This window comes from Leptodactylus fuscus, chromosome 4 (assembly GCF_031893055.1).
Source record: "Leptodactylus fuscus isolate aLepFus1 chromosome 4, aLepFus1.hap2, whole genome shotgun sequence".
NCBI lineage: Eukaryota > Metazoa > Chordata > Amphibia > Anura > Leptodactylidae > Leptodactylus > Leptodactylus fuscus.
In genome coordinates, this window is record NC_134268.1 from 27,173,340 (window position 1) to 27,197,698 (window position 24,359).

Sequence of the window (24,359 nt, forward strand, 5' to 3'; positions counted from 1 at the left end):
CATGGTGGAGGGAGCCTCTAAGAACCCCAATTTGGACCAATTCATGGTGGAGGGAGCCTCTAAAAACCCCAGTTTGGACCAATTCATGGTGGAGGGAGCCTCTAAAAACCCCAGTTTGGACCAATTCATGGTGGAGGGAGCCTCTAAAAAACCCAGTTTGGACCAATTCATGGTGGAGGGAGCCTCTAAACAGCCCAGTTTGGACCAATTCATGGTGGAGGGAGCCTCTAAACAGCCCAGTTTGGGCAAATTCATGGTGGAGGGAGCCTCTAAAAACCCCAGTTTGGACCAATTCATGGTGGAGGGAGCCTCTAAAAACCCCAGTTTGGACCAATTCATGGTGGAGGGAGCCTCTAAAAAACCCAGTTTGGACCAATTCATGGTGGAGGGAGCCTCTAAACAGCCCAGTTTGGGCAAATTCATGGTGGAGGGAGCCTCTAACCAGCCCAGTTTGGACCAATTCATGGTGGAGGGAGCCTCTAACCAGCCCAGTTTGGGCAAATTCATGGTGGAGGGAGCCTCTAACCAGCAGAGTTGTGGGAAAGCAGGGTGGAGGGAGCCTCTAACCAGCAGAGTTGGGGGAAATCAGGGTGGAGGGAGCCTAGTATTAGCAGAATTGTGCAACGCTTATGGTGGATGAGTATGAGGATGCGGAGGAATTGGAGAGGTTGAGTACAGACATGGAGTTTCATGTTGGGGTGCTTTACACAGGTGGGCACAAAAATGAAGGCTCTATCCAGTGGTGGTTCATTTTTATCAAAGTGAGCCGGTCGGCACTCTCAGCTGACAGACAGGTGCGCTTGTCAGTGATGATGCCACCGGCTGCACTGAACACCCTCTCAGATAGGACGCTGGCGGCAGGACAGGACAGCACCTCCAAGGCATATAGGGCAAGTTCAAGCCACAGGTCCAACTTTGACACCCAATACGTGTAGGGCGCAGAGGGGTCGGAGAGGACAGGGCTGTGGTCGGAAAGGTATTCCCGCAACATGCGCCTATACTTCTCACGCCTGGTGACACTAGGACCCTCCGTGGCGGCACTTTGGCGAGGGGGTGCCATCAAGGTGTCCCAGACCTTAGACAGTGTGCCCCTCGTTTGTGTGGACCGGTGAGAACTTGGTTGCCTACTGGAGGAACTGCCCTCCCTGCCGCCAACGTCACATGCTGGAAACATCTCCATCATATTCTGCACCAATTGCCTGTGGCAAGCATTGATGCGATTGGCCCTCCCCTCTACCGGAATAAAAGACGAGATGTTGTTTTTATACCGGGGGTCAAGGATAGCAAAGATCCAGTACTGGTTGTCCTCCATGATTTTGACAATACGCTTGTCAGTTGTAAAGCACCCCAACATGAACTCAGCCATGTCTGCCACAGTGTTAGTTGGCATGACTCCTCTGGCCCCACCGGAAAGTTCAATCTCCATTTCCTCCTCATCCTCCATGTCTACCCATCCGCGCTGCAACAATGGGACGATTCGAAGTTGCCCGGAAGCCTCCTGTATCACCATCACATCATCGGACAACTCTTCTTCCTCCTCCTCCTCCTCCTCCTCCTCCATTAAACGCAGTGAAGCGGACAGATGTGTGGACCTACTCTCCAGCTGTGACGGATCGGATGCTATCCCTAACTCCTCTGTGTGATCTGAGTTATCCCTGATGTCAATCAGGGATTCTCTCAGAACACACAAGAGCGGGATTGTAAGGCTCACCATCGCATCCTCAGAGCTCACCCTCCTTGTGGACTCCTCAAAGACCCGTAGGATGTCACAAAGGTCTCTCATCCATGGCCACTCATGGATGTGAAACTGAGGCAGCTGACTTTGTGGCACCCTAGGGTTTTGTAGCTGGTATTCCATCAAAGGTCTCTGCTGCTCAACCACTCTATTCAACATCTGAAACGTTGAGTTCCAGCGTGTGGGGACGTCGCACAAAAGCCGGTGTTGTGGCACATGCAGGCGTTGCTGGAGAGATTTTAAGCTAGCAGCGGCTACTGTCGACTTGCGAAAGTGGGCGCACATGCGCCGCACTTTCACCAGTAGCTCTGGAACATTGGGGTAGCTCTTTAGGAAACGTTGCACCACTAGGTTGAAGACGTGGGCCAGGCATGGAACATGTTGGAGTCCGGCAAGCTCCAGAGCTGCTACCAGGTTCCGGCCGTTATCACAAACGACCATGCCTGGGCCCAGGTGCAGCGGCTCAAACCATATTGCCGTCTCATCGAGGAGGGCATCCCTCACCTCGGAGGCAGTGTGCTGTCTGTCCCCCAAGCTGATCAGCTTCAGCACAGCCTGCTGACGTCTACCAACGCCAGTGCTGCAACGTTTCCAACTCGTAGCTGGGGTCAATCTAACAGCGGAGGAGGAGGCGGTGGCGGAGGAGGAGGAGGAGGGGAGTGTTCTTCTCGTGTCCCTGCCAGGAATGTTAGGCGGGGAGACGAGGTACACCGGGCCAGTTTGGGAAGCAGTCCCAGCCTCAACTACATTCACCCAGTGTGCCGTCAGTGAAATGTAGCGTCCCTGTCCGCATGCACTTGTCCACGCGTCGGTGGTCAAGTGGACCTTTGTGCAAAGCGCGGAACTAAGGGCCCGCCTGATGTTGAGTGACACGTGCTGGTGCAAGGCGGGGACGGCACACCGGGAGAAGTAGTGACAGCTAGGGACGGCATAGCGAGGTGCCGCAGTTGCCATCAGGTCCAGGAAGGCGGGAGTTTCAACAAGCCGGAACGCCAACATCTCCTGGGCCAGCAGTTTAGCGATGTTGGCGTTCAAGGCTTGCGCGTGTGGGTGGTTAGCAGTGTATTTCTGCCGCCGCTCCAATGTCTGAGAGATGGTGGGTTGTTGTAAAGAAGCGCCTGATGGTGCCTTTGATGGTGCAGGAGAAGGAGATAAGACAGGAACAGGGGAGGATGAGGAAGAAGTCAACAAAGTGGCGGAGGCAGATGAAGTGGTGTCCTGGCTCGTCCTCTGGAGTGCATCGCCAGCACAGTCAGCAGTGGCAGTGGCAGTGGCAGAGGCAGAGGCAGTGGCGTGAACGGCAGGCGGCCTTTGTCCTGCCGTTGCTGCCTGCCACTGATTCCAGTGCTTGGATTCCAAATGACGGCGCATTGAAGTAGTGGACAGGTTGCTCTTCTCAGAGCCTCTAATCAATTTCGAGAGGCAAATTGTGCAGACAACACTATATCTGTCCTCGGCGCATTCCTTGAAAAAACTCCACACCTTCGAGAAACGTGCCCTCGAGGTGGGAGTTTTTCGGGGCTGGGTACGAACTGGAACATCTTGGGAGATTCCGGGTGTGGCCTGGCTTTGCCTAAGCTGCTGACCTCTGCCTCTGCCTCTAGCTACCCTTTTTGGTGCTGCACCTGCCTCAACATCCACACTACTTTCCCCGCTTGACATCCCCCCTGTCCAGGTCGGGTCAGTGTCCTCATCATCCACCACTTCCTCTTCCAACTCCTGTCTCATCTCCTCCTCCCGCACAATGCGCAGGTCAACTGGATGCCCTGGATGCGTCACTGCGTTGAGGGACAATGAAAGGAGCGGAGAACAGCTCTGGGGAGCAGGGACAGTTGGGGTTATTGTTCTGTGAAGCTTGGGAATTTTGGGAGGAAGGAGGACAAGACTGTTGGGTAATAGGAGGAGAGGAGGCAGAGTCTGACTGGCTGCTGGACAATGTGCTGTAAGCGTTCTCCGACAGCCATTGCAAGACCTGTTCCTGGTTCTCGGGCCTACTAAGGTTTGTACCCTGCAGTTTAGTTAATGTGGCAAGCAAACCTGGCACTGTGGAGTGGCGCAATGCTTCCTGCCCCACAGGAGTAGGCAGGGGACGCCCTGTGGCTTCACTGCTACCTTGCTCCCCAGAACCATTCCCCCAACCTCGCCCACGGCCTCGTCCATGTCCCTTTCCGGAAGCCTTGCGCATTTTGAATTCCCAGTCAGAAACTGGCACTATATAGCAGTAGCAAGAAATGAGGGTATTTGTAAACCCAATATATTCTTTGAATTCCCAGTCAGACAATGGCACTATATACCAGTAGCAAAAATTGTGGGTGCACATAACCCCAATATATTCTTTGAATTCCTAGTCAGAAACTGGCACTATATACCAGTAGCAAGAAATGAGGGTATTTGTAACCCCAATATATTCTTTGAATTCCCAGTCAGACAATGGCACTATATAGCAGTAGCAAAAATTGTGGGTGCACGTAACCCCAATATATTCTTTGAATTCCTAGTCAGAAACTGGCACTATATGGCAGTAGCAAGAAATGAGGGTATTTGTAACCCCAATATATTCTTTGAATTCCTAGTCAGACAATGGCACTATATAGCAGTAGCAAAAATTGTGGGTGCACGTAACCCCAATATATTCTTTGAATTCCTAGTCAGAAACTGGGACTATAAGGCAGTAGCAAGAAATGAGGGTATTTGTAACCCCAATATATTCTTTGAATTCCCAGTCAGACAATGGCACTATATACCAGTAGCAAAAATTGTGGGTGCACGTAACCCCAATATATTCTTTGAATTACCAATCAGAAACTGGCACTATATGGCAGTAGCAAGAAATGAGGGTATTTGTAACCCCAATATATTCTTTGAATTCCCAGTCAGACAATGGCACTATATACCAGTAGCAAAAATTGTGGGTGCACGTAACCCCAATATATTCTTTGAATTACCAGTCAGAAACTGGCACTATATGGCAGTAGCAAGAAATGAGGGTATTTGTAACCCCAATATATTCTTTGAATTCCCAGTCAGACAATGGCACTATATAGCAGTAGCAAAAATTGTGGGTGCACGTAACCCCAATATATTCTTTGAATTCCTAGTCAGAAACTGGCACTATATGGCAGTAGCAAGAAATGAGGGTATTTGTAACCCCAATATATTCTTTGAATTCCCAGTCAGACAATGGCACTATATACCAGTAGCAAGAAACGAGGGTATTTGTAACCCCAATATATTCTTTGAATTCCCAGTCAGACAATGGCACTATATGGCAGTAGCAAGAAATGAGGGTATTTGTAACCCCAATATATTCTTTGAATTCCCAGTCAGACAATGGCACTATATACCAGTAGCAAGAAATGAGGGTATTTGTAACCCCAATATATTCTTTGAATTCCCAGTCAGACAATGGCACTATATACCAGTAGCAAGAAATGAGGGTATTTGTAACCCCAATATATTCTTTGAATTCCCAGTCAGACAATGGCACTATATACCAGTAGCAAAAATTGTGGGTGCACGTAACCCCAATATATTCTTTGAATTCCCAGTCAGACAATGGCACTGTATACCAGTAGCAAAAATAGTGGGTGTATATAGCCCCAATCCTATTGCTAGGGGACTTGCAGGGTATTTCTGGGGTGAAGGTGGGGGGGGCACACCGTTGGAACGGGGATTTGGGGTGTGTATATGGGGTATACGGGAATACACTGTCAGTGTATTCCATTCAGGATCCTGGGAAAGCTGGGTTGCGGCGATTGAGCCCGTCAGTGCCACGTTACACTCAATCAAGTAATGGCGCACTTTACCACGCGTTGTTCGGTTCGATTCGAACATGCCGAACAGCCTAATATCCGATCGAACATGAGTTCGATAGAACACTGTTCGCTCATCTCTACTAAGGATCCATTATATACTTTGGTCACTCATAAGACGCGGTAACACAGCTGCGACCTTAAATCAACCTAAATATTTCCCTGAGAAAACAGCTGCAGGGACTTACAACAATCTCGATTATTACAACTCTACCAAAATTCTTGCAATTGTTGACTTAAGTTATGATATTGCTGGAACTGTGCCAAGAAATGTGAACAATGATACCTTTACTTATCCTGGATGGTTTCTGTAAATTTTACTGATTATATTGATGGAAATGCTCTTGATATTCTGTTCTAGGATTACCTGTCGGGGGTCGGGCACTGCGGTGTGGAGCAGAAAGCCTGACATTGGGATCACTGTCTGTCAAGACATCGCTGCAGTCAAAGTCCGGACTAGAGCCCACCAGCAAGGATTTCTAAAAAACATGATAAATGTATAAATTAATTTTATATTTTTCTAAATTATTTTTGTCTTTGGTGCCCATAACAACCAATCAAAGTGCAGCTTTCATGTCAGGAAATGCTTTCAGTGCATTCCTGAAGGAAGCCATAGGAAACATTAGACCTGATGTACAGGTAACAGTTTTAGGAAAGTAAGGGGAAAAATGCTGGAAGGCTTTCAGAAATAGAAGTGTTAATTGTTTATTTAGGTCAAAGGACAACATTAAATGTATGAGAAAAAGAGAAATGTAAACCCCATCAATATTCGGTGTGACCTTTGCCCTTTGCCTTCCATCAGTTCTTCTCGGTACTTGCAGACAGTATTTGGCAGAGCTTGGCAGGGAGGTTGTTACCACCACCATCTTGGAGAACTAAGCACAGATCTTCTGTGGATGTAGGCTTGCTCCAATCAGTCTGTCTCTTCATGTCATCCCAGACAGACTGGAGGATGACGAGATCAAGGCTATATCTGTGATGGTCGTATCATCACTTCCAGGACTCCTCCTCCAAAGGGCAAAGGTCACACCAAATATTGATGGCATTTAGTTTTCTCTTTTTTACATTCACATACATTATCACATTTCTGAAAGCATTCTTACTTTGCAGAGCTTTTTTCACACCCGCCTAAACCTTTTGCACAATACTGTATACCAATAAATTGTCCTATTGACATATCTTATAGGAATATGTTTCGGGGTTCCTTTTTTCTACAGTACTGAACGTGTAAAGCATGTTTATTTACAGGGGGTGGAGAGAAATAACTGTCCCTGAACGAGTGTTTGTGAACATACTCTAAATTTGGAATAATATTGTCAGGTTAGGGGTTCCTAAGCCCCGGCAGTATAAGGACATGAGGACGGTTCAGGCCTGGTAACAGATTTCCTGTAAATATACAAAAAAAAGTCTGCCTTCCTTTTATACTCCATATGCATTAAGACTTTTGTCATCTAATTCTTTGCCTCTGCGATGGATTTGCAGTTCTGTCCGTTTAATAGGTATAATAAGAGATCAATCAGCACATAATTTTAGGACTAAGTCTCAAAGACAAAATGGTGGACATTTAATTTAAAGTGGACCATTCATCATCTCCACCAACTCAAACCATCTACTTACTAAGTCAGCTCCACTACTTCCAGCACAGTTGAAAAATTTTCTCTAGTCCCCACCGTTCCTGAGAAATCAGTGCTGTTAGTTTTAACATCCAATAAGTCAAATAGACTCTAATGTCAGGTGGGTGGTCTCAGGCAAAAGCAAACAATCAGGCACTGCCCACCTGATAGTAAAGAGCCTAATTGACAAATTATAAAATAGCAGAACAGAATATTCAGGAATGGTGGGGGCTAAAGGAAAAATTGTAATTGTACTGAAATCAGTAGTGTGGCGCCTATTGAAGGGTACAAAGAACTGGAGTTGGATCCTCTTGAAGACTACATGACAGGGTTTCTATAACATTTAGGCCATTTTATAGAGTAGAAGGGGTTGAGTATATTGATAGTTTTTGGGTAAGGATTCAGTATTCATTTAGTGTAAGTCCCTGCTGTTTCTCTTTTTAGGAGTCTTCTGTGTAGTCCTATCCAGTAGATTACAGTAGGAGTTCTGAGCAGACAGATTCCCACATACTCTTATATATGTATATACTCACTGAGATCTGGGCTGTTTTATTAGATATCAGGTGAGAGACTGACGCTGGGGTATATATGATGGTGAGTATTCCCATTCCATTGTCTGCCAGAACTACTTCAGAGATCTGCACTGAGGATACAGCCTGCAAAGATAAAGACACAAGAGAAGTCACAATCTGTAGGAAGACATTAAGGACTCTCCAGAAAATGAAGAGCTCGTCTTCCTCCTCAGTTTCCTCTCCATTTTCCAGCTCTGCGGCTCCCCATGGTGTAAAGCAGAGCTTCGACTTTCCGCCGTGGCTTTCACTCACAGATTAGCCTCAGATGAATGGTGCTGAGTGTCTCACGTTGGGGGTTCTGCGTCTCGCACAGAATCTATAGCAAGACTGAGCACAACACTTATTTTTTCAGCACCTGCTTCAATCTCTGCTTCCCATTGAATACAATAGAAGGCAGATCCAGGGAGGAATTTGACTCTGATTTTACGGTGGAATATTCATCGAGATCAGCGCCAAACTCCTATGAGTGAACAAACCCTAATAGAGCAAATGCATCTAATGCACAAAGAAACCAGGCAAATATCAATTTCAGACCTGAAGATCAGTGATACATTGTAGAGTGCCTGGACTATCTTAAGAACTAATGTAACCCCATGGCACCTATCACATAAGATGCCCCAATTGAGACACATGTAGGCATCTTCATACATTACCTGGACATAGATACCATAATCCCAGCATTTCCATACTTTAAATCTCCTTATACGAGTACAATCCCGTAGCCCGTCTCCATTCATATAGATACCATATAACCCGCCATAGGCTTCATTGTTCAACCACTGCTGACTGGGACCAGTGACATCTGTAAGACAATAGTATTGTGTCTTTATTAGAGATGAGCGAACAGTGTTCTATCGAACACATGTTCGATCGGATATCAGGGTGTTCGCCATGTTCGAATCGAATCGAACACCGCGTGGTAAAGTGCGCCAAAATTCGATTCCCCTCCCACCTTCCCTGGCGCCTTTTTTGCACCAATAACAGCGCAGGGGAGGTGGGACAGGAACTACGACACTGGGGGCATTGAAAAAAATTGGAAAAAGTCATTGGCTGCCGAAATCAGGTGACCTCCATTTTAGACGAATAGTGGATTTCAAATCCGGGTCATATGAGAATGTGAACTTTGTGACTATGAGACAGGGATAGCTGTACAGGCAGGGATAGCTAGGGATAACCTTTATTTAGGGGGGAATGTTATTAAAAATAACTTTTTGGGGCTCTATCGGGTGTGTAATTGTGATTTTTGTGAGATAAACTTTTTCCCATAGGGATGCATTGGCCAGCGCTGATTGGCCGAATTCCGTACTCTGGCCAATCAGCGCTGGCCAATGCACTCTATTAGCTTGATGAAGCAGAGTGTGCACAAGGGTTCAAGCGCACCCTCGGCTCTGATGTAGCAGAGCTGAGGCTGCACAAGGGTTCAAGCGCACCCTCGGCTCTGATGTAGGAGAGCCGAGGGTGCACTTGAACCCTTGTGCACCCTCGGCTCTGCTACATCAGAGCCGAGGGTGCGCTTGAACCCTTGTGCACACTCTGCTTCATCAAGCTAATAGAATGCATTGGCCAGCGCTGATTGGCCAATGCATTCTATTAGCCCGATGAAGTAGAGCTGAATGTGTGTGCTAAGCACACACATTCAGCTCTACTTCATCGGGCTAATAGAATGCATTGGCCAGCGCTGATTGGCCAGAGTACGGAATTCGGCCAATCAGCGCTGGCTCTGCTGGAGGAGGCGGAGTCTAAGATCGCTCCACACCAGTCTCCATTCAGGTCCGACCTTAGACTCCGCCTCCTCCAGCAGAGCCAGCGCTGATTGGCCGAATTCCGTACTCTGGCCAATCAGCACTGGCTAATGCATTGTATTGGCGTGATGAAGCAGTGCTGAATGTGTGTGCTTAGCACACACATTCAGCTCTACTTCATCGGGCTAATAGAATGCATTGGCCAGCGCTGATTGGCCAGAGTACGGAATTCGGCCAATCAGCGCTGGCTCTGCTGGAGGAGGCGGAGTCTAAGATCGCTCCACACCAGTCTCCATTCAGGTCCGACCTTAGACTCCGCCTCCTCCAGCAGAGCCAGCGCTGATTGGCCGAATTCCGTACTCTGGCCAATCAGCACTGGCTAATGCATTGTATTGGCGTGATGAAGCAGTGCTGAATGAGTGTGCTTAACACACACATTCAGCTCTACTTCATCGGGCTAATAGAATGCATTGGCCAATCAGCGCTGGCCAATGCATTCTATTAGCGTGAACTGAGTTTGCACAGGGGTTCTAGTGCACCCTCGGCTCTGCTACATCAGATTGCTACATCTGATGTAGCAGTGCCGAGTGTGCATCAGATGTGTAGTTGAGCAAAACTGACTCAGCACTGCTAAGTCTCTGCATTCGCATAGGAATGCATTGACCAGCCTTCGGCCAATCAGCGCTGGCTCTGCCGGAGGAGGCGGAGTCTAAGGTCGGACCTGAATGGAGACTGGTGTGGAGCGATCTTAGACTCCGCCTCCTCCAGCAGAGCCAGCGCTGATTGGTCGAGTTCCGTACTCTGGCCAATCAGCACTGGCCAATGCATTTCTATGGGGAAAAGTTAGCTTGCGAAAATCGCAAACTGACAGGGATTTCCATGAAATAAAGTGACTTTTATGCCCCCAGACATGCTTCCCCTGCTGTCCCAGTGTCATTCCAGGGTGTTGGTATCATTTCCTGGGGTGTCATAGTGGACTTGGTGACCCTCCAGACACGAATTTGGGTTTCCCCCTTAATGAGTTTATGTTCCCCATAGACTATAATGGGGTTCGAAACCCATTCGAACACTCGAACAGTGAGCGGCTGTTCGAATCGAATTTCGAACCTCGAACATTTTAGTGTTCGCTCATCTCTAGTCTTTATATGTCCTACAGGGACATCTACTGTAATAAAGTAACTGCTCCTATAAAGTGAGGTATTGCTAATATTTTTGGATGCACTTTCCCAAGATGTCTTTTCTCAGTCTGTCTGTGGATCGAATACTGAGAAAAAAACACTTTTAAAAAGATACAAATTATTTCAGGGTGTAGTAATGTGCACTCCGCTTTCCGAAGTTTACACGAACCACAAGTCAGTACGGAGGTCTGGGCTTCATCTTCAGCTGGGTGGACCTACATGAGCTCTCATGGAAAAAAGCAGTCCATTCATTTCTATGGGGAGCGCTCACATGCCAGCTCCCATAGAAATGAATGGGAAGTGTTCGGCAGCCCTGCTGTAGCGCCGGCTCCAGGGGAATGTAACAAACAGTGTCACTGAAGCCCAAAGCCATGATTACAGGCACCTAAAGCCCATTCCAAATAATTTACATATTTTTATAGTGTTTTTGTCAGTAACAGAGCCACGGCCAGGCAGCGGAAAGATATCTTGGGAAACTTCATTAATGGGATCCTATCATAGAAAGCCTTTCTTATGAGTAACATGTCGGAATAGCCTTAAGAAAGGCTATTCGTCTCCTACCTTTTGTTGTCTTCTCTGCGCCGCCATTCCGTAGGAATCCCAGTTCTTGTCAGAGCAGACTGCGCATGCCCACAGGCCACAAGAAAATGTCCACTTACAATACTGTGCAAGCGGCCATTTTCTCGTGGCCTGTGGGCATGCGCAATCTGCTCTGCCCAAGGCCTAGAGGTTGGAAAAATGCACTGGAAGAAGAGGATGAAGAAGACACTGCTGACGAAGATGGAGGCGGCGCTGGAGAGAACTCTCTAGCAGCATTGGGGATGCCCCCAGTGCTGCAAGAGAACTCATTTGCATACTGACGAGAACCGGGATTCATACGGAATGGCGGCGCGGAGAAGACAACGAAAGGTAGGAGACGGATAGCCTTTCTTAAGGCTATTCCGACCTGTTACTCATTTAAAAAAGGGTTTCTATATAAGGGTTTCTATATAATGTCTCAATAATGGTGCCAGTTTTTTGGTCACGGTTTTTGCATGTTATATTTCAGATGATCATTTTCTCTTTTGCTTTTACTTTCCCACATTGGTAGCACAGATCCAAATAATAGTAATAAACATAACTGCAAAGTTATCGCTCTAGCAAAGGCCATGTATAAAGGTACGAGGAGTTGTGGGCTCAATGTACGGGCTGCGTCTCAGCAACAAGTGGCTAAGCCCAGGGAATCTCTGATGTGAAAAACCTTCTCTTGAATCAGACGAAGCTGGGATACCAAGACGATCTGCTTTAAGTGTGGTGTTCCACAGTATAGACCTTAGTCTGGAGATTTACCTTAGTAGTGTCACCCATCAAACAGCTGATCGCCAGGGGTGCTGATAGTTCGACCTCCATAAATCTCAAGGGCCGTTTGATCATCAGTGTAAATCAGAGGTTCTCAAACTTTTTTTTCTCGTAGTCCACTTTCAAAATTTGACTGGTTTCGGTGGACCCCCTGCTGGTACATTTCAACCATATTCCCAAAACTCGTAAAAAGAATGTGAAGATTAAATCTAACAATGGAAATTTGTGTCGGGGCTGAGTTTCCTGGGGGTCCACCTGGACCACTTTGGGAGTCACTGGTGTAAATGATCAATTTTGTGAATACAAAAAAAAGGACCAAAATGACTGGAAAGTGATGGCCATTAGAGATGAGCGAACAGTGTTCTATCGAACTCATGTTCGATCGGATATTAGGCTGTTCGGCATGTTTGAATCGAATCGAACACCGCGTGGTAAAGTGCGCCATTACTCGATTCCCCTCCCACCTTCCCTGGCGCCTTTTTTGCTCCAATAACAGCGCAGGGTAGGTGGGACAGGAACTACGACACCGGTGACGTTGAAAAAAGTAGGCAAAACCCATTGGCTGCCGAAAACATGTGACCTCTAATTTAAAAGAACAGCGCCGCCCAGGTTCGCGTCATTCTGAGCTTGCAATTCACCGGGGACGGAGGTTTCCGTCCAGCTAGCTAGGGCTTAGATTCTGGGTAGGCAGGGACAGGCTAGGATAGGAAGGAGAAGACAACCACAACAGCTCTTGTAAGAGCTAAATTCCAGGGAGAAGCTTGTCAGTGTAACGTGGCACTGACGGGCTCAATCGCCGCAACCCAGCTTTCCCAAGATCCTGAATGGAATACACTGACAGTGTATTCCCGTATACCCCATATATACACCCCAAATCCCCGTTCCAACGGTGTGCCCCCCCACCTTCACCTCAGAAATACCCTGCAAGTCCCCTAGCAATAGAATTGGGGCTATATACACCCACAATTTTTGCTACTGGTATATAGTGCCATTGTCTGACTGGGAATTCAAAGAATATATTGGGGTTATGTGCACCCACAATTTTTGCTACTGCTATATAGTGTCAGTTTCTGACTGGTAATTCAAAGAATATATTTGGGTTACGTGCACCCACAATTTTTGTTACTGGTATATAGTGCCATTGTCTCACTGGGAATTCAAAGAATATATTGGGGTTACGTGCACCCACAATTTTTGCTACTGGTAGATAGTGCCATTGTCTCACTGGGAATTCAAAGAATATATTGGGGTTACGTGCACCCACAATTTTTGCTACTGGTATATAGTGCCATTGTCTCACTGGGAATTCAAAGAATATATTGGGGTTACGTGCACCCACAATTTTTGCTACTGGTATATAGTGCCATTGTCTGACTGGGAATTCAAAGAATATATTGGGGTTATGTGCACCCACAATTTTTGCTACTGCTATATAGTGCCAGTTTCTGACTGGTAATTCAAAGAATATATTGGGGTTACGTGCACCCACAATTTTTGTTACTGGTATATAGTGCCATTGTCTCACTGGGAATTCAAAGAATATATTGGGCTTACATATAACTTCAATTCCAGGGAGAAGCTTGTCAGTGTAACGTGGCACTGACGGGCTCAATCGCCGCAACCCAGCTTTCCCAGGATCCTTAATGGAACACTGACAGTGTATTCCCGTATACCCCATATATACACCCCAAATCCCCGTTCCAACGGTGTGCCCCCCCACCTTCACCTCAGAAATACCCTGCAAGTCCCCTAGCAATAGAATTGGGGCTATATACACCCACAATTTTTGCTACTGGTATATAGTGCCATTGTCTGACTGGGAATTCAAAGAACATATTGGGGTTACGTGCACCCACAATTTTTGCTACTGGTATATAGTGCCATTGTCTCACTGGGAATTCAAAGAATATATGGGGGTTACGTGCACCCACAATTTTTGCTACTGCTATACAGTGCCATTGTCTCACTGGGAATTCAAAGAATATATTGGGGTTATGTGCACCCACAATTTTTACTACTGGTATATAGTGCCATTGTCTGACTGGGAATTCAAAGAATATATGGGGGTTACGTGCACCCACAATTTTTGCTACTGCTATATAGTGCCAGTTTCTGACTGGTAATTCAAAGAATATATTGGGGTTACGTGCACCCACAATTTTTGCTACTGGTATATAGTGCCATTGTCTGACTGGGAATTCAAAGAATATATTGGGGTTACAAATACCCTCATTTCTTGCTACTGCCATACAGTGCCATTGTCTGACTGGGAATTCAAAGAATATATTGGGGTTATGTGCACCCACAATTTTTACTACTGGTATATAGTGCCATTGTCTGACTGGGAATTCAAAGAATATATTGGGGTTATGTGCACCCACAATTTTTGCTACTGCTATATAGTGCCAGTTTCTGACTGGGAATTCAAAGAATATATGGGGGTTACGTGCACCCACAATTTTTGCTACTGCTATACAGTGCCATTGTCTGACTGGGAATTCAAAGAATATATTGGGGTTACGTGCACCCACAATTTTTGCTACTGGTATATAGTGCCATTGTCTGACTGGGAATTCAAAGAACATATTGGGGTTACGTGCACCCACAATTTTTGCTACTGGTATATAGTGCCATTGTCTGACTGGGAATTCAAAGAATATATGGGGGTTACGTGCACCCACAATTTTTGCTACTGCTATACAGTGCCATTGTCTCACTGGGAATTCAAAGAATATATTGGGGTTACGTGCACCCACAATTTTTGCTACTGGTAGATAGTGCCATTGTCTCACTGGGAATTCCACAAATAATTTGGGGATTCATTCACCCTACATCTCAGGCTCTTGCCATATTCACCCAGGTTGTCAGTGCTGCACCAGCTCGTTCCCAGACAGCTCGGCCCGAAAAACACGTTACCTATATAGAGGATTTGGACAATGAAGACAACATGTTCTAAATCTAATGTCTGCACCTTCTCCAGAATTAAAATAAAGGCAGCGTTTAACTTTCAAATAGCACTGCACAAAGGAAGAGCTTATCAGCTTGTCTCATGACATGCTACTGAAAAGTGTCATTTGTGTATCTTAATGTAAATATAGTTGTATAAGCTTTTTGGGTTTTAGGCACTGCCAAGTTATTTATTACCCCCCGCTCCCTTATAATGATGATGACGCCAAAGTCACTGTGGGTGTTCAGAGCTCACAGCTTTGGTTGACATTTGTCTTGCTCTCTGTCGGTACCAGCTGTCTTTTTGGATACCGTAAAGTTATGTTGACTTTATTAACAGCTATAGAAGCTTTAGCCAGGTTGTGACGGTGTGTAACCCTAACAACACTAAGTGGGATACACATTAATAGTCAGTCTATGTACGCTAAACATATCACTGAAGTAATTTTTTTCCCTCTCCCCTAATATAAGAAAGGAACAGACATTAGACCTAGACCGGGGTTCGAGGCTTGTAAAAATCCAGTATTATTTGTTCTTCATGATGTGAAATATGTGTTGAAAAGCAACCCAAGATGAAGTCAGCCATGTGTGCCAGTGTGTTACTTGGCATGCCTTTGCTGGCCCCAACTGTAAGGGTCACTCTCCATTTCCTCCATTTTCCACTCCCCTTCACACCATTTGTGGTGAAGCAATGGGATGCACTGAAGTGCACCCTCTAGCCTCGTGTGGGACAGGGACATCAGATGCCACTCCAACCCCCTCGTCTTCCTCCGCCAGCCAACGGTGCGAAGATGAGAGGAGTGTGCTCTGAATGTTTTCTGCCTAGCAGAGGCTAGTTCTCACTTATGAAAATGGCCCCACTTTGACCTGTATATCAGGCACAATGGTGTAGGTTTCAAAGAAACATGGCACCAACAAGTTGGAAAACGTGGGCCATGTGTGGACCGTGTTTGAGTCTGGCAAGCTCCAGATCTGCTACCAGGTTACAGCCATTATCACAGGCGCAAAAATGCCAGGCCCCAGGTGTAGCAGGGAAAAAAAAATGCCATCTCAGCCAGGATGGCATCCCTGACCTCGGAGGCACTGTGCTGTCTATCCCCCAAGCTGATGAGCTTCAGCACCACCTGCTGACGTTTCCCCACACCAGTGTTTTAGCGTTTGCCGCTAGTAGCTGTGGTGGAGGTTGCAGCGTCGTAGGGTTTCAGTCTACTCCTGCCATGAATTTTGGCCTGGGAGAGGAGATAGGGTACCTCAGTTTGCACCCCGGGACCAGACTCCACCACATTCACCCTGCCTGTCCTTAAAGATAAGCAGCATCCCTGACCACAGGCGCTTGTCCAAGTGTCGGTGGTCAAGTGGACCTTGCAGCAAAGCGCGGAGCTAAGGGCCCACCTGATGTTGAGTGACACGTGCTGGTGCAAGGCGGGGACGCCACACCAGGAGAAGTTGAGACGGCTAGGGACGGCATAGTGAGGTGCCACAGTTTCCATCAGGTCCGGGAAGGCGGGAGTTTCAACAAGCCGGAACGCCAACCTCTCCTGGGCCAGCAGTTTAGCGATGTTGGCGTTCTAGGCTTGCGTGGGTGGGTGGTTAGCGGTGTATTTCTGCCGGCGCTCCAATGTCTGAGAGATGGTGGGTTGTTGTAAAGAAGCGCCTGATGGTGCCTTTGATGGTGCAGGAGAAGGAGATAAGACAGAAACAGGGGAGGATGAGGGAGAAGTTAACAAAGTGGCGGAGGCAGATGAAGTGATGTCCTGGCTCGTCCTCTGGAGTGCATCGCCAGCACTGTGAGCAGAGGCAGTGGCATGAACGGCGGGCGACGTTTGTCCTGCCGTTGCTGCCTGCCACTGATTCCATTGCTTGGATTCCAAATGACGGTGCATTGAAGTGGTGGACAGGTTGCTCTTCTCAGGGCCCCTACTCGATTTCGAGAGGCAAATTGTGTAGACGGCACTATATCTGTCCTCGGCGCATTCCTTGAAAAAACTCTACACCTTCAAGAAACGTGCCCTCGATGGGGGAGTTTTTCTGGGCTGGGTACAAAAGGGAACATCTTCGGACATTCCGGGTCTGGCCTGGCTTCGGCAAAGCAGCTGACCTCTGCCTCTGGACATGTCTCTGCCTCTATCTACCCTTTTTGGTGCTGCACCTGCCTCAACATCCACACTACTTTCTCAGCTTGACATCCGCCTTGTCCAGGTGGGGTCGGTGTCCTCGTCGTCCACCACCTCCTCTTCCAACTCCTGTCTCGCCTCCTCCTCCTGCACAATGTGCATGTCAACTGGCTGCCCTGACAGCAACTGTGTCTCATCGTCGTCGATGAGGGTGGGTTGCTGGTCATCCGCCACCAAATCGACCGGAGATGGAATGGAGGAGACTCTAGTGTTTGAGCATCTGGACACAGATACTCGTCTGTTAGGTCCGTGGAATCGCGAAATGGAGGGGCAGGTTGCGGTACAGTCAAAGGAAGGGAGAACAGCTCTGGGGAGCAGGGACAGTTGGGGTTATTGTTCTGGGAAGATTGGGAATTTTGGGTGGAAGGAGGACAAGACTGTTGGGTAAGAGGAGGTAGAGGCTGACTGGCTGGTGGACAATGTGCTTTAAGCGTTATCCGACAGCCATTGCAAGACCTGTTCCTGGTTCTCGGGCCTACTAATCTTTGTACCATTCAGCCTAGTTAATGTGGAACTTTTGTGCAAAGCGCAGAACTTAGGGCCCGCCTGATGTTAAGGGACACACGCTGGTACAAGGCTCAACTCACCCTAAGTGCCAAAAACACTGCTGGTGCAAGGCTCTACTCATGCCAAGGGCCTCAATCTCTGCTGGTAGCTCAGCTTAAGGTCCTGTAACTTTGTTTGGAAGGGCTCATGTTAAGGGCTAGAAAAGTGAATTTTGGAAGGTCTTACCACATCACACACACACACACACACACACACACACACACACACACACACACACACACACACACACACACACACACACACACACACACACACACACACACACACACACACACACACACACACACACACACACACACACACACACACACACACTCAAAATGACAGTTAAGGGTGAGGGCTTTTGGAATTCCCATTGCCTATTTCATTTGTGGTTGTCATGGGGAACGTGATTTAAAGGGGTGGTTGTTACTGTTTGTTGAGCTTAAATTGGGGTTTGTGTCCATCCATTTGGGGAGTAAAGAAGGTTTCCAGGTATTTTCCCACTTTGATAGAGGTTTTTTTGAATGTGTAAAGTGTGTAGTTGTTAGGCAGTGATGTTGGGGTAATAGAGGGTCTTTGGTGTGTTAGATGCCCCCAGACATGCTTCCCCTGCTGTCTCAGTGTCATTCCAGAGGTGTTGGCATCATTTCCTGGGGTGTCATAGTGGACTTGGTGACCCTCCAGACACGGATTTGGGTTTCCCCCTTAACGAGTATCTGTTCCCCATAGACTATAATGGGGTTCGAAACCCGTTCGAACACATGAACATTGAGCGGCGGTTCGAATCGAATTTCGAACCTCGAACATTTTAGTGTTCGCTCATCTCTAATGGCCATCTCTTTACTTAGAGTCAGTATTGATGACCTGTTCAAGCAATCGTTTTGAATAGAATTGTGAACCCAACCCCCATTCTCTCGACTCTGTACCACCATAAAACTTACACCTTATGTGAAAATAAAGTAATATACAGAAGGATCCATACTAGTGATTTAGTTTCTATATGTCTTTGTTATTTCATTGTCCTATTACTCACTTTGACAAGATTCTCCATTAATGCGATATCCGGCTCTTTCAAATCCAGCAACCACATTATTCTGCAGCACAATGTCAGCGCCATTACTGATCTACAAATAAAACAATAAGACTTTAGCTGCGTTATTATAAGTATGTTATTATAGAAATAGTTTATATGGCAGAGGTTCCATATCTCCATGTTACCCTATGGGAGAAAAAGTTGTGCAACAAATCCAAAAATTCCAATATGATTAGAATTTTTGCAATCAACACAGGTTTCCTACTGCTAGAACCTTCTACTAGAGGGGCTGTTAAATATTATAATAATTACAATATTCTTCAGTATACAAAGGGGTAAACTCTGTTCCATCACACTTCTATATTCTGGGAACATGGGTGTGGTTAGAGTACATTTTAGAAATCTCCTTACCTGGCAATAAGATGGAAGGTAACACCCCCTCTCATAAATATAAATGAGTAAGAAATACACATGTCTAGGTCTGTCTTTGGGAAGACCAGGGTGGGTGGCCCTGACAGATGGTCAGTCATGGATGTCGTGACCAGCCCAACTCCACCAACCAGACAACAAGCATGAACCAAGCTGTAACTACAGGATATCCAGATGATGAAATCTAACTTCTCTGAAGATGTAAGCAATTGAGACATTGACTGATACGTCTGTTATTTTGGACATTTTTCCTGTTCCTGTGTTTTCCTTCAAGATATTAATAAACCGCTACACTGATTCATAACAAGCTGACTCTTCCTATCATTGTAAAAAAAATGCAAATCTATTCTCCAGGATGTAATTAGGAGAACAGTGCACTCTGTATGCCGCCCTCTAGAGGGCAGCATCCTTAGCATCATACATGACTCAGTTAAAAAGTCTAATATCATGATGCGGATTAAATTGCCAAATTAGTATTTCTATTCCAAAAGGAACAGATTTCCAGCTATGGACAGCGCTGTTTCGGCCTATTGGGCCTCCTCAGCATAGCGTAGGGATACTGATTTGACAGAGTGAGAGATTGTAGACCAGGGTCAGGGGATAATCGTACACATCAGGGAGAGTGTGTGCTTACATAGGCAGTACGGGGACTTACAAGTCATTCCTGCTCCACTAGGGATTCTGGGTGTTGGCCTACAACACGTGGTCACAAGTTTAACCACAATTACAGAAATGTATATTCAGTTGGCAGATTTAGACCCCAGTTCCTGTAGTAAAATGAATAGCTAACCTCTATTCCAGCGTGCCATAGGGTACTAGTTACATCTTGGCGACCTTGGTATGTTCCAGGCCAAACAGCAAGGGCAACAAGATTTCCCCTCACATTTACACGTTCTCCCCAAACTCTGATTCCTATAAAATAAAATAAAACAGAATGATATTCACTGTTCAGTATAAATGACGTATAAATATATCAATTCCAAATTTACTTACTACTTTTGCAATATAAAAATAAATCTTTTTGTGTCACGACATTATGAGCTTTACAACCTTATGAGGGATTGTTTTTTTACAGGAGATGTTATAGTTTTCATTGGTACCATTCAGAGATCTATGAGATTTTTTTATTACATTTTTATTCCTTTTTTGGAAAATGAGAAACAAAATAACAATTTTAGGCCTTTTTACAATACTTAATGTACAAAATAAACAACATGTAAATTTTAATATAAGGGGTTGTTATGGTTACAGCTTTTTCATGTGTTTTCATGTTAAGTCTGATTGTTACTTCAGATTTTTATGTAAACTTTGCATAACATTTTTTTTCCGATTAGGGACTCGAACATGCAATTCATGTACAGCATGTACGAGTGAACTCATCCAGGCGTCGGAGGGCTGTACGGACCTTACTGAGCATGCGCAGTACACTCTGTTCGGCAAATACTTCACGGAGCATACTGCGCATGCCGAAATTGCGGCCTCGCAAATATGGCCACCGGCCGGTATGCGCAGCCGACTCTAACAGGGTCTCGCTGCCAGAGCCGAGCATGCGTCACCCATGACGACGAAAGAAGAGGACACAGAAGGGGAGGAGACAGATCAGGAAGAAGGCGTGGCTGGATTGCCCAGTTCCAGCAGTAGTGGGGACGCCTCCATCGGCATATGAGCGCCGGGGCCCGCCACCATAGCTGCCGGACACTCATTAGCATACCGGGAAAAAACAGTATTTCGGATGACTGGCGCAGCGGAGACCACATCAAAAGGTAGGACAAGAATAGCCTTTCTTAAGGCTATTCCGACGTGGTCATTAGAAAAAAAAAACATGTTTTAATGGTAGAATCCCTTTAACCACCCATTAGACCTTGGAAACGCAACCTTTTTACAGCCATAATATATTAATTAATAATAATATTAATATTAATATAATTAAGATCTTATACAGGAATCTTTTGTATGTTGGCACTGTGTTTTTGACTAAAAAAGGAGGAGATAAAGCAAAAAAGAAGGTCCTTCTTTTCTGGTTCGCATTACCCAGCGCCATATGGATTCCGCATTTCTATCACTACCATGGGCTCCTTTTTTTGTATGTCAATCCTGTGCATTCGGCTTACCTTCTCCTACAGTGAAGAAAATAACGTTGTCATCAATGTCGAGTCCATTAGTGAAAAACACACCAATAGCCGGGGAGAATCCATTGTGGAAGGCGCAGCCCTTAACGTAGGATTCATTTGATAATACCTTTCAAGAACAACATATATATTTGTTAATCACTTTTGTGGATCCAAATGTATTTTTAGAAACAGTATTTTTTTCTGGTCCACATTTCTCTTTGAACATCATCACTCGCAACTGTGAACACACCAATACTCCTCCCAAAGAGTACACAGAATATTAAATGTATGGTCTAATGGAAATTATATCCAGAATAATACCGTATATACTTGAGTATAAGCCGAGACCCCTGATTTTACCACAAAAAACTGGGAAAACTTATTGACTCGAGTATAAGCCGAGGGGGGAAAATGCAGAAGCTACTGGAAAATTTCAAAAATTAAAATGATTTTTGGGTGCAGTAGTTGCTGGGTGCTGGGGAAGGGGAGGGGGTGTTTTGGTTGTCTGTCTGCCGCTTCCCTGAGCTTGAGGACTGGGTTTTTTTCCCCCCACTTGGAATTCAGTCTGGCTGAATATAGGGTATCTGCAGTGCTCCTATTAACCCCTTCCTGACGGAACAGGAGCCCTGCAGATCCCCTATATTCAGTAGACCGGGCACTGTCAGACACAGGGATACCTAATGTGTATGTGTCTCACAGTCATTTTCTACTTTTATATGTATTCTAGGGAAAGGAGCGATTTAAAACTTATATTTCCTTTATTATTTTTATTATATTTTTTAAAGCTTATTTTTTTTCACTATTTTATGGGAGATTCTATACATTAATATTGTGGCTGGTCATAGTCCACCCCTCACCCCACCCCCCAAACAAAAACAAACAAAAAAAAAAAAAAAAACATTTTTTTTTTTGCTTGGCTTGAGTATAAGCCGAGGGGGGCTTTTTCAGCACAAAAACTGTGATTAAAAATTTGGCTTATACTCGAGTATACACGGTAATCTATTTAACAACATTTTTCCAAAAATAAAAAGAGAAAAACACATTTTTTAAAAAATTTACCTCTCCAAGATTGAGGAAAGCCAATGAGTACCGCGGGTCTGTGGGGTTTCTGTAACCTTCCTGTCCTGAGTGGTAAAATTCCACGTTTTTAATTCTTGCACTGCCTTCAAAAACACAATCATTCAATGGTTAGTAATGGCTCTGGCTTTCCGGACTCTTCTCTATTACGCAAAGGTAAACTGATATCAAAACTGAATCCATAGTATTCTATGGGGTCAGTATGGTGTCCAATGGCACCGGTCATGGTGCAGGATGACTCCCTGTGCTATATATAGAGAACTGCTCCATTATTATAGAAAGAATTGGTAAATTCTACATTACCTCGATATACTATGTTGTTGACTGAAAATGTGCTGATGAGAACTCGGGCTCCAAATGACTCGCTGTACCAACCAGGATAGTCCTGACCAATGATCTTAATATTCCTACTAAGTAAAGCCACGTCAGTGGCCAGGGTGTAAGTCAGGGTTGTGTTTGGTACTTGATAGGTGTAAGCTGGAAGAAAATTAGAATTAATAAATGTCATCAAAATATAAATAAAGAAAAATATTATTATTAAAACCAAAACATGAAATATATTACTATTTTCTCATCTGTTTATTCTATTTTGTGTACACTATTATAGAGGCAGCTATCTTGCCTGAGCTGCTGTTTACAGCATTTAGAGGTATGCTTTACAGCAGCCCCCCGGACCATAATATCCTAGAGATGTACACTGAGGACTATCGAAGAGGTTTCTAGACATGTCCTGTGACCTGTGAAGGGATCGTCATGCATTGAAGAGGAGTAGATGAGCTGTAGTGTGGTAGTGTGGACACACACTTTAGTCACATAAACCACTGTGCATGGCCTCGGCACAGTGTGACATAGTTTTGCTTTCTCTAGCCATTGTCATGTTGTATTGCAGGTTGTGTTGATATATACAGTAACTTCCACTTTGAGGTGTGTTGATTGGTACATCTCACTTGAGCCAGTGCAGGTCATTGAGTGATTTTTCCTTTGGGAAATTTCTAGAAGGCAGACCTTGCATTGCTTCTTGTGAGGAAAAAGTGAATTGCACCCTGGGAGATGTTTCATTTCAACTTATTGACATCAAAGATTGTCTGGGTTACCCATCATGGAAAGGGGGTGCACTCATTCCTGCGCCGGGAGGAACTAATCCAGCCGTCAGAAAAAAAACGCTTTGCTACTTGTGGGGGAAGGGGGGGGGGGGCTCGTGCAACTTGGACTAGTTGAGAAGGATAAGTGCATTATAAACCCCGATTCAGTAGCCAATTCAAAGAACGGCTAGACTCTACTAGCAGTGACACAGATTTAAGGAGGTCTGTGTCTTATCACTCATAGCAGCAGACTGTGGAGCTGGGCTTGGCTAGGTGAGCGCCATATTGTCTATTGTCCCATTAGTACAAGTAGCCAGCCTGTAGCGAGTATCAGTTACATTATTACCTATTGTGAATGGTAGTACCTATGCTATATACAGTATATATTTAGGAGATAACGTTCATTGTAATACTGAGGTGACTACTAATAATGTACTCATAATAAGGTGAAGTGGTCAGAGTGAAAACTGCAGGATTTTAAAAAAATTTTAAATATACATAATGAGAAGGAAATTAAAAACAGAAAGAAAAAAAAATCACCCAAATTCTAATGTAAGTAACTTACTGATTATAACTAGAGATGAGCGAGTAGTACTTGATCGAGTAGGTATAAGATCGAATACTACGGTATTTGAAATACTCGTACTCGATCGAGTACCACTCGCTGTTCGAATGTAAAAGTTCGATGCAGAACCAGCATTGATTGGCCGAATGCTATACAGTCGGCCAATCAACGCTGGTTCTTCTCCTACCTTTAGAAGTCTTCTCCGTGCAGCTTCCCCGCGGTGTCTTCCGGCTCTGAATTCACTCTACCAGGCATCGGGCCTGGGCAGAGCCGACTGCGCATGTCTGCTTGTAGTGTAGGCATGCGCAGTCGGCTCTGCCCAGGCCCCATGCCTGCAAGAGTGAATGAAGAGCCGGAAGACGCCATGGGGACGCTGCAAGGAGAAGACTCCTCAGAGGATCCA

The 24,359-nt window shown here is 45.6% G+C and overlaps 1 protein-coding gene across 1 annotated transcript in view; it reads right to left on the reverse strand.

The window, feature by feature from the left end:
• The window catches only part of LOC142200095 (fibrocystin-L-like), a 178,476-nt gene that overhangs the window by 36,244 nt on the left and 117,873 nt on the right, over positions 1-24,359 (reverse strand). Inside the window, exons 58-65 of the mRNA XM_075270159.1 lie at positions 22,613-22,786; positions 22,292-22,395; positions 21,233-21,359; positions 19,912-20,033; positions 18,693-18,783; positions 8,386-8,534; positions 7,694-7,816; positions 5,915-6,026 (exon numbers count right to left, since the gene is read on the reverse strand). Coding sequence (XP_075126260.1) covers positions 5,915-6,026; positions 7,694-7,816; positions 8,386-8,534; positions 18,693-18,783; positions 19,912-20,033; positions 21,233-21,359; positions 22,292-22,395; positions 22,613-22,786 — 1,002 coding nt within the window. The remainder of the gene's footprint in view (positions 1-5,914; positions 6,027-7,693; positions 7,817-8,385; positions 8,535-18,692; positions 18,784-19,911; positions 20,034-21,232; positions 21,360-22,291; positions 22,396-22,612; positions 22,787-24,359) is intronic.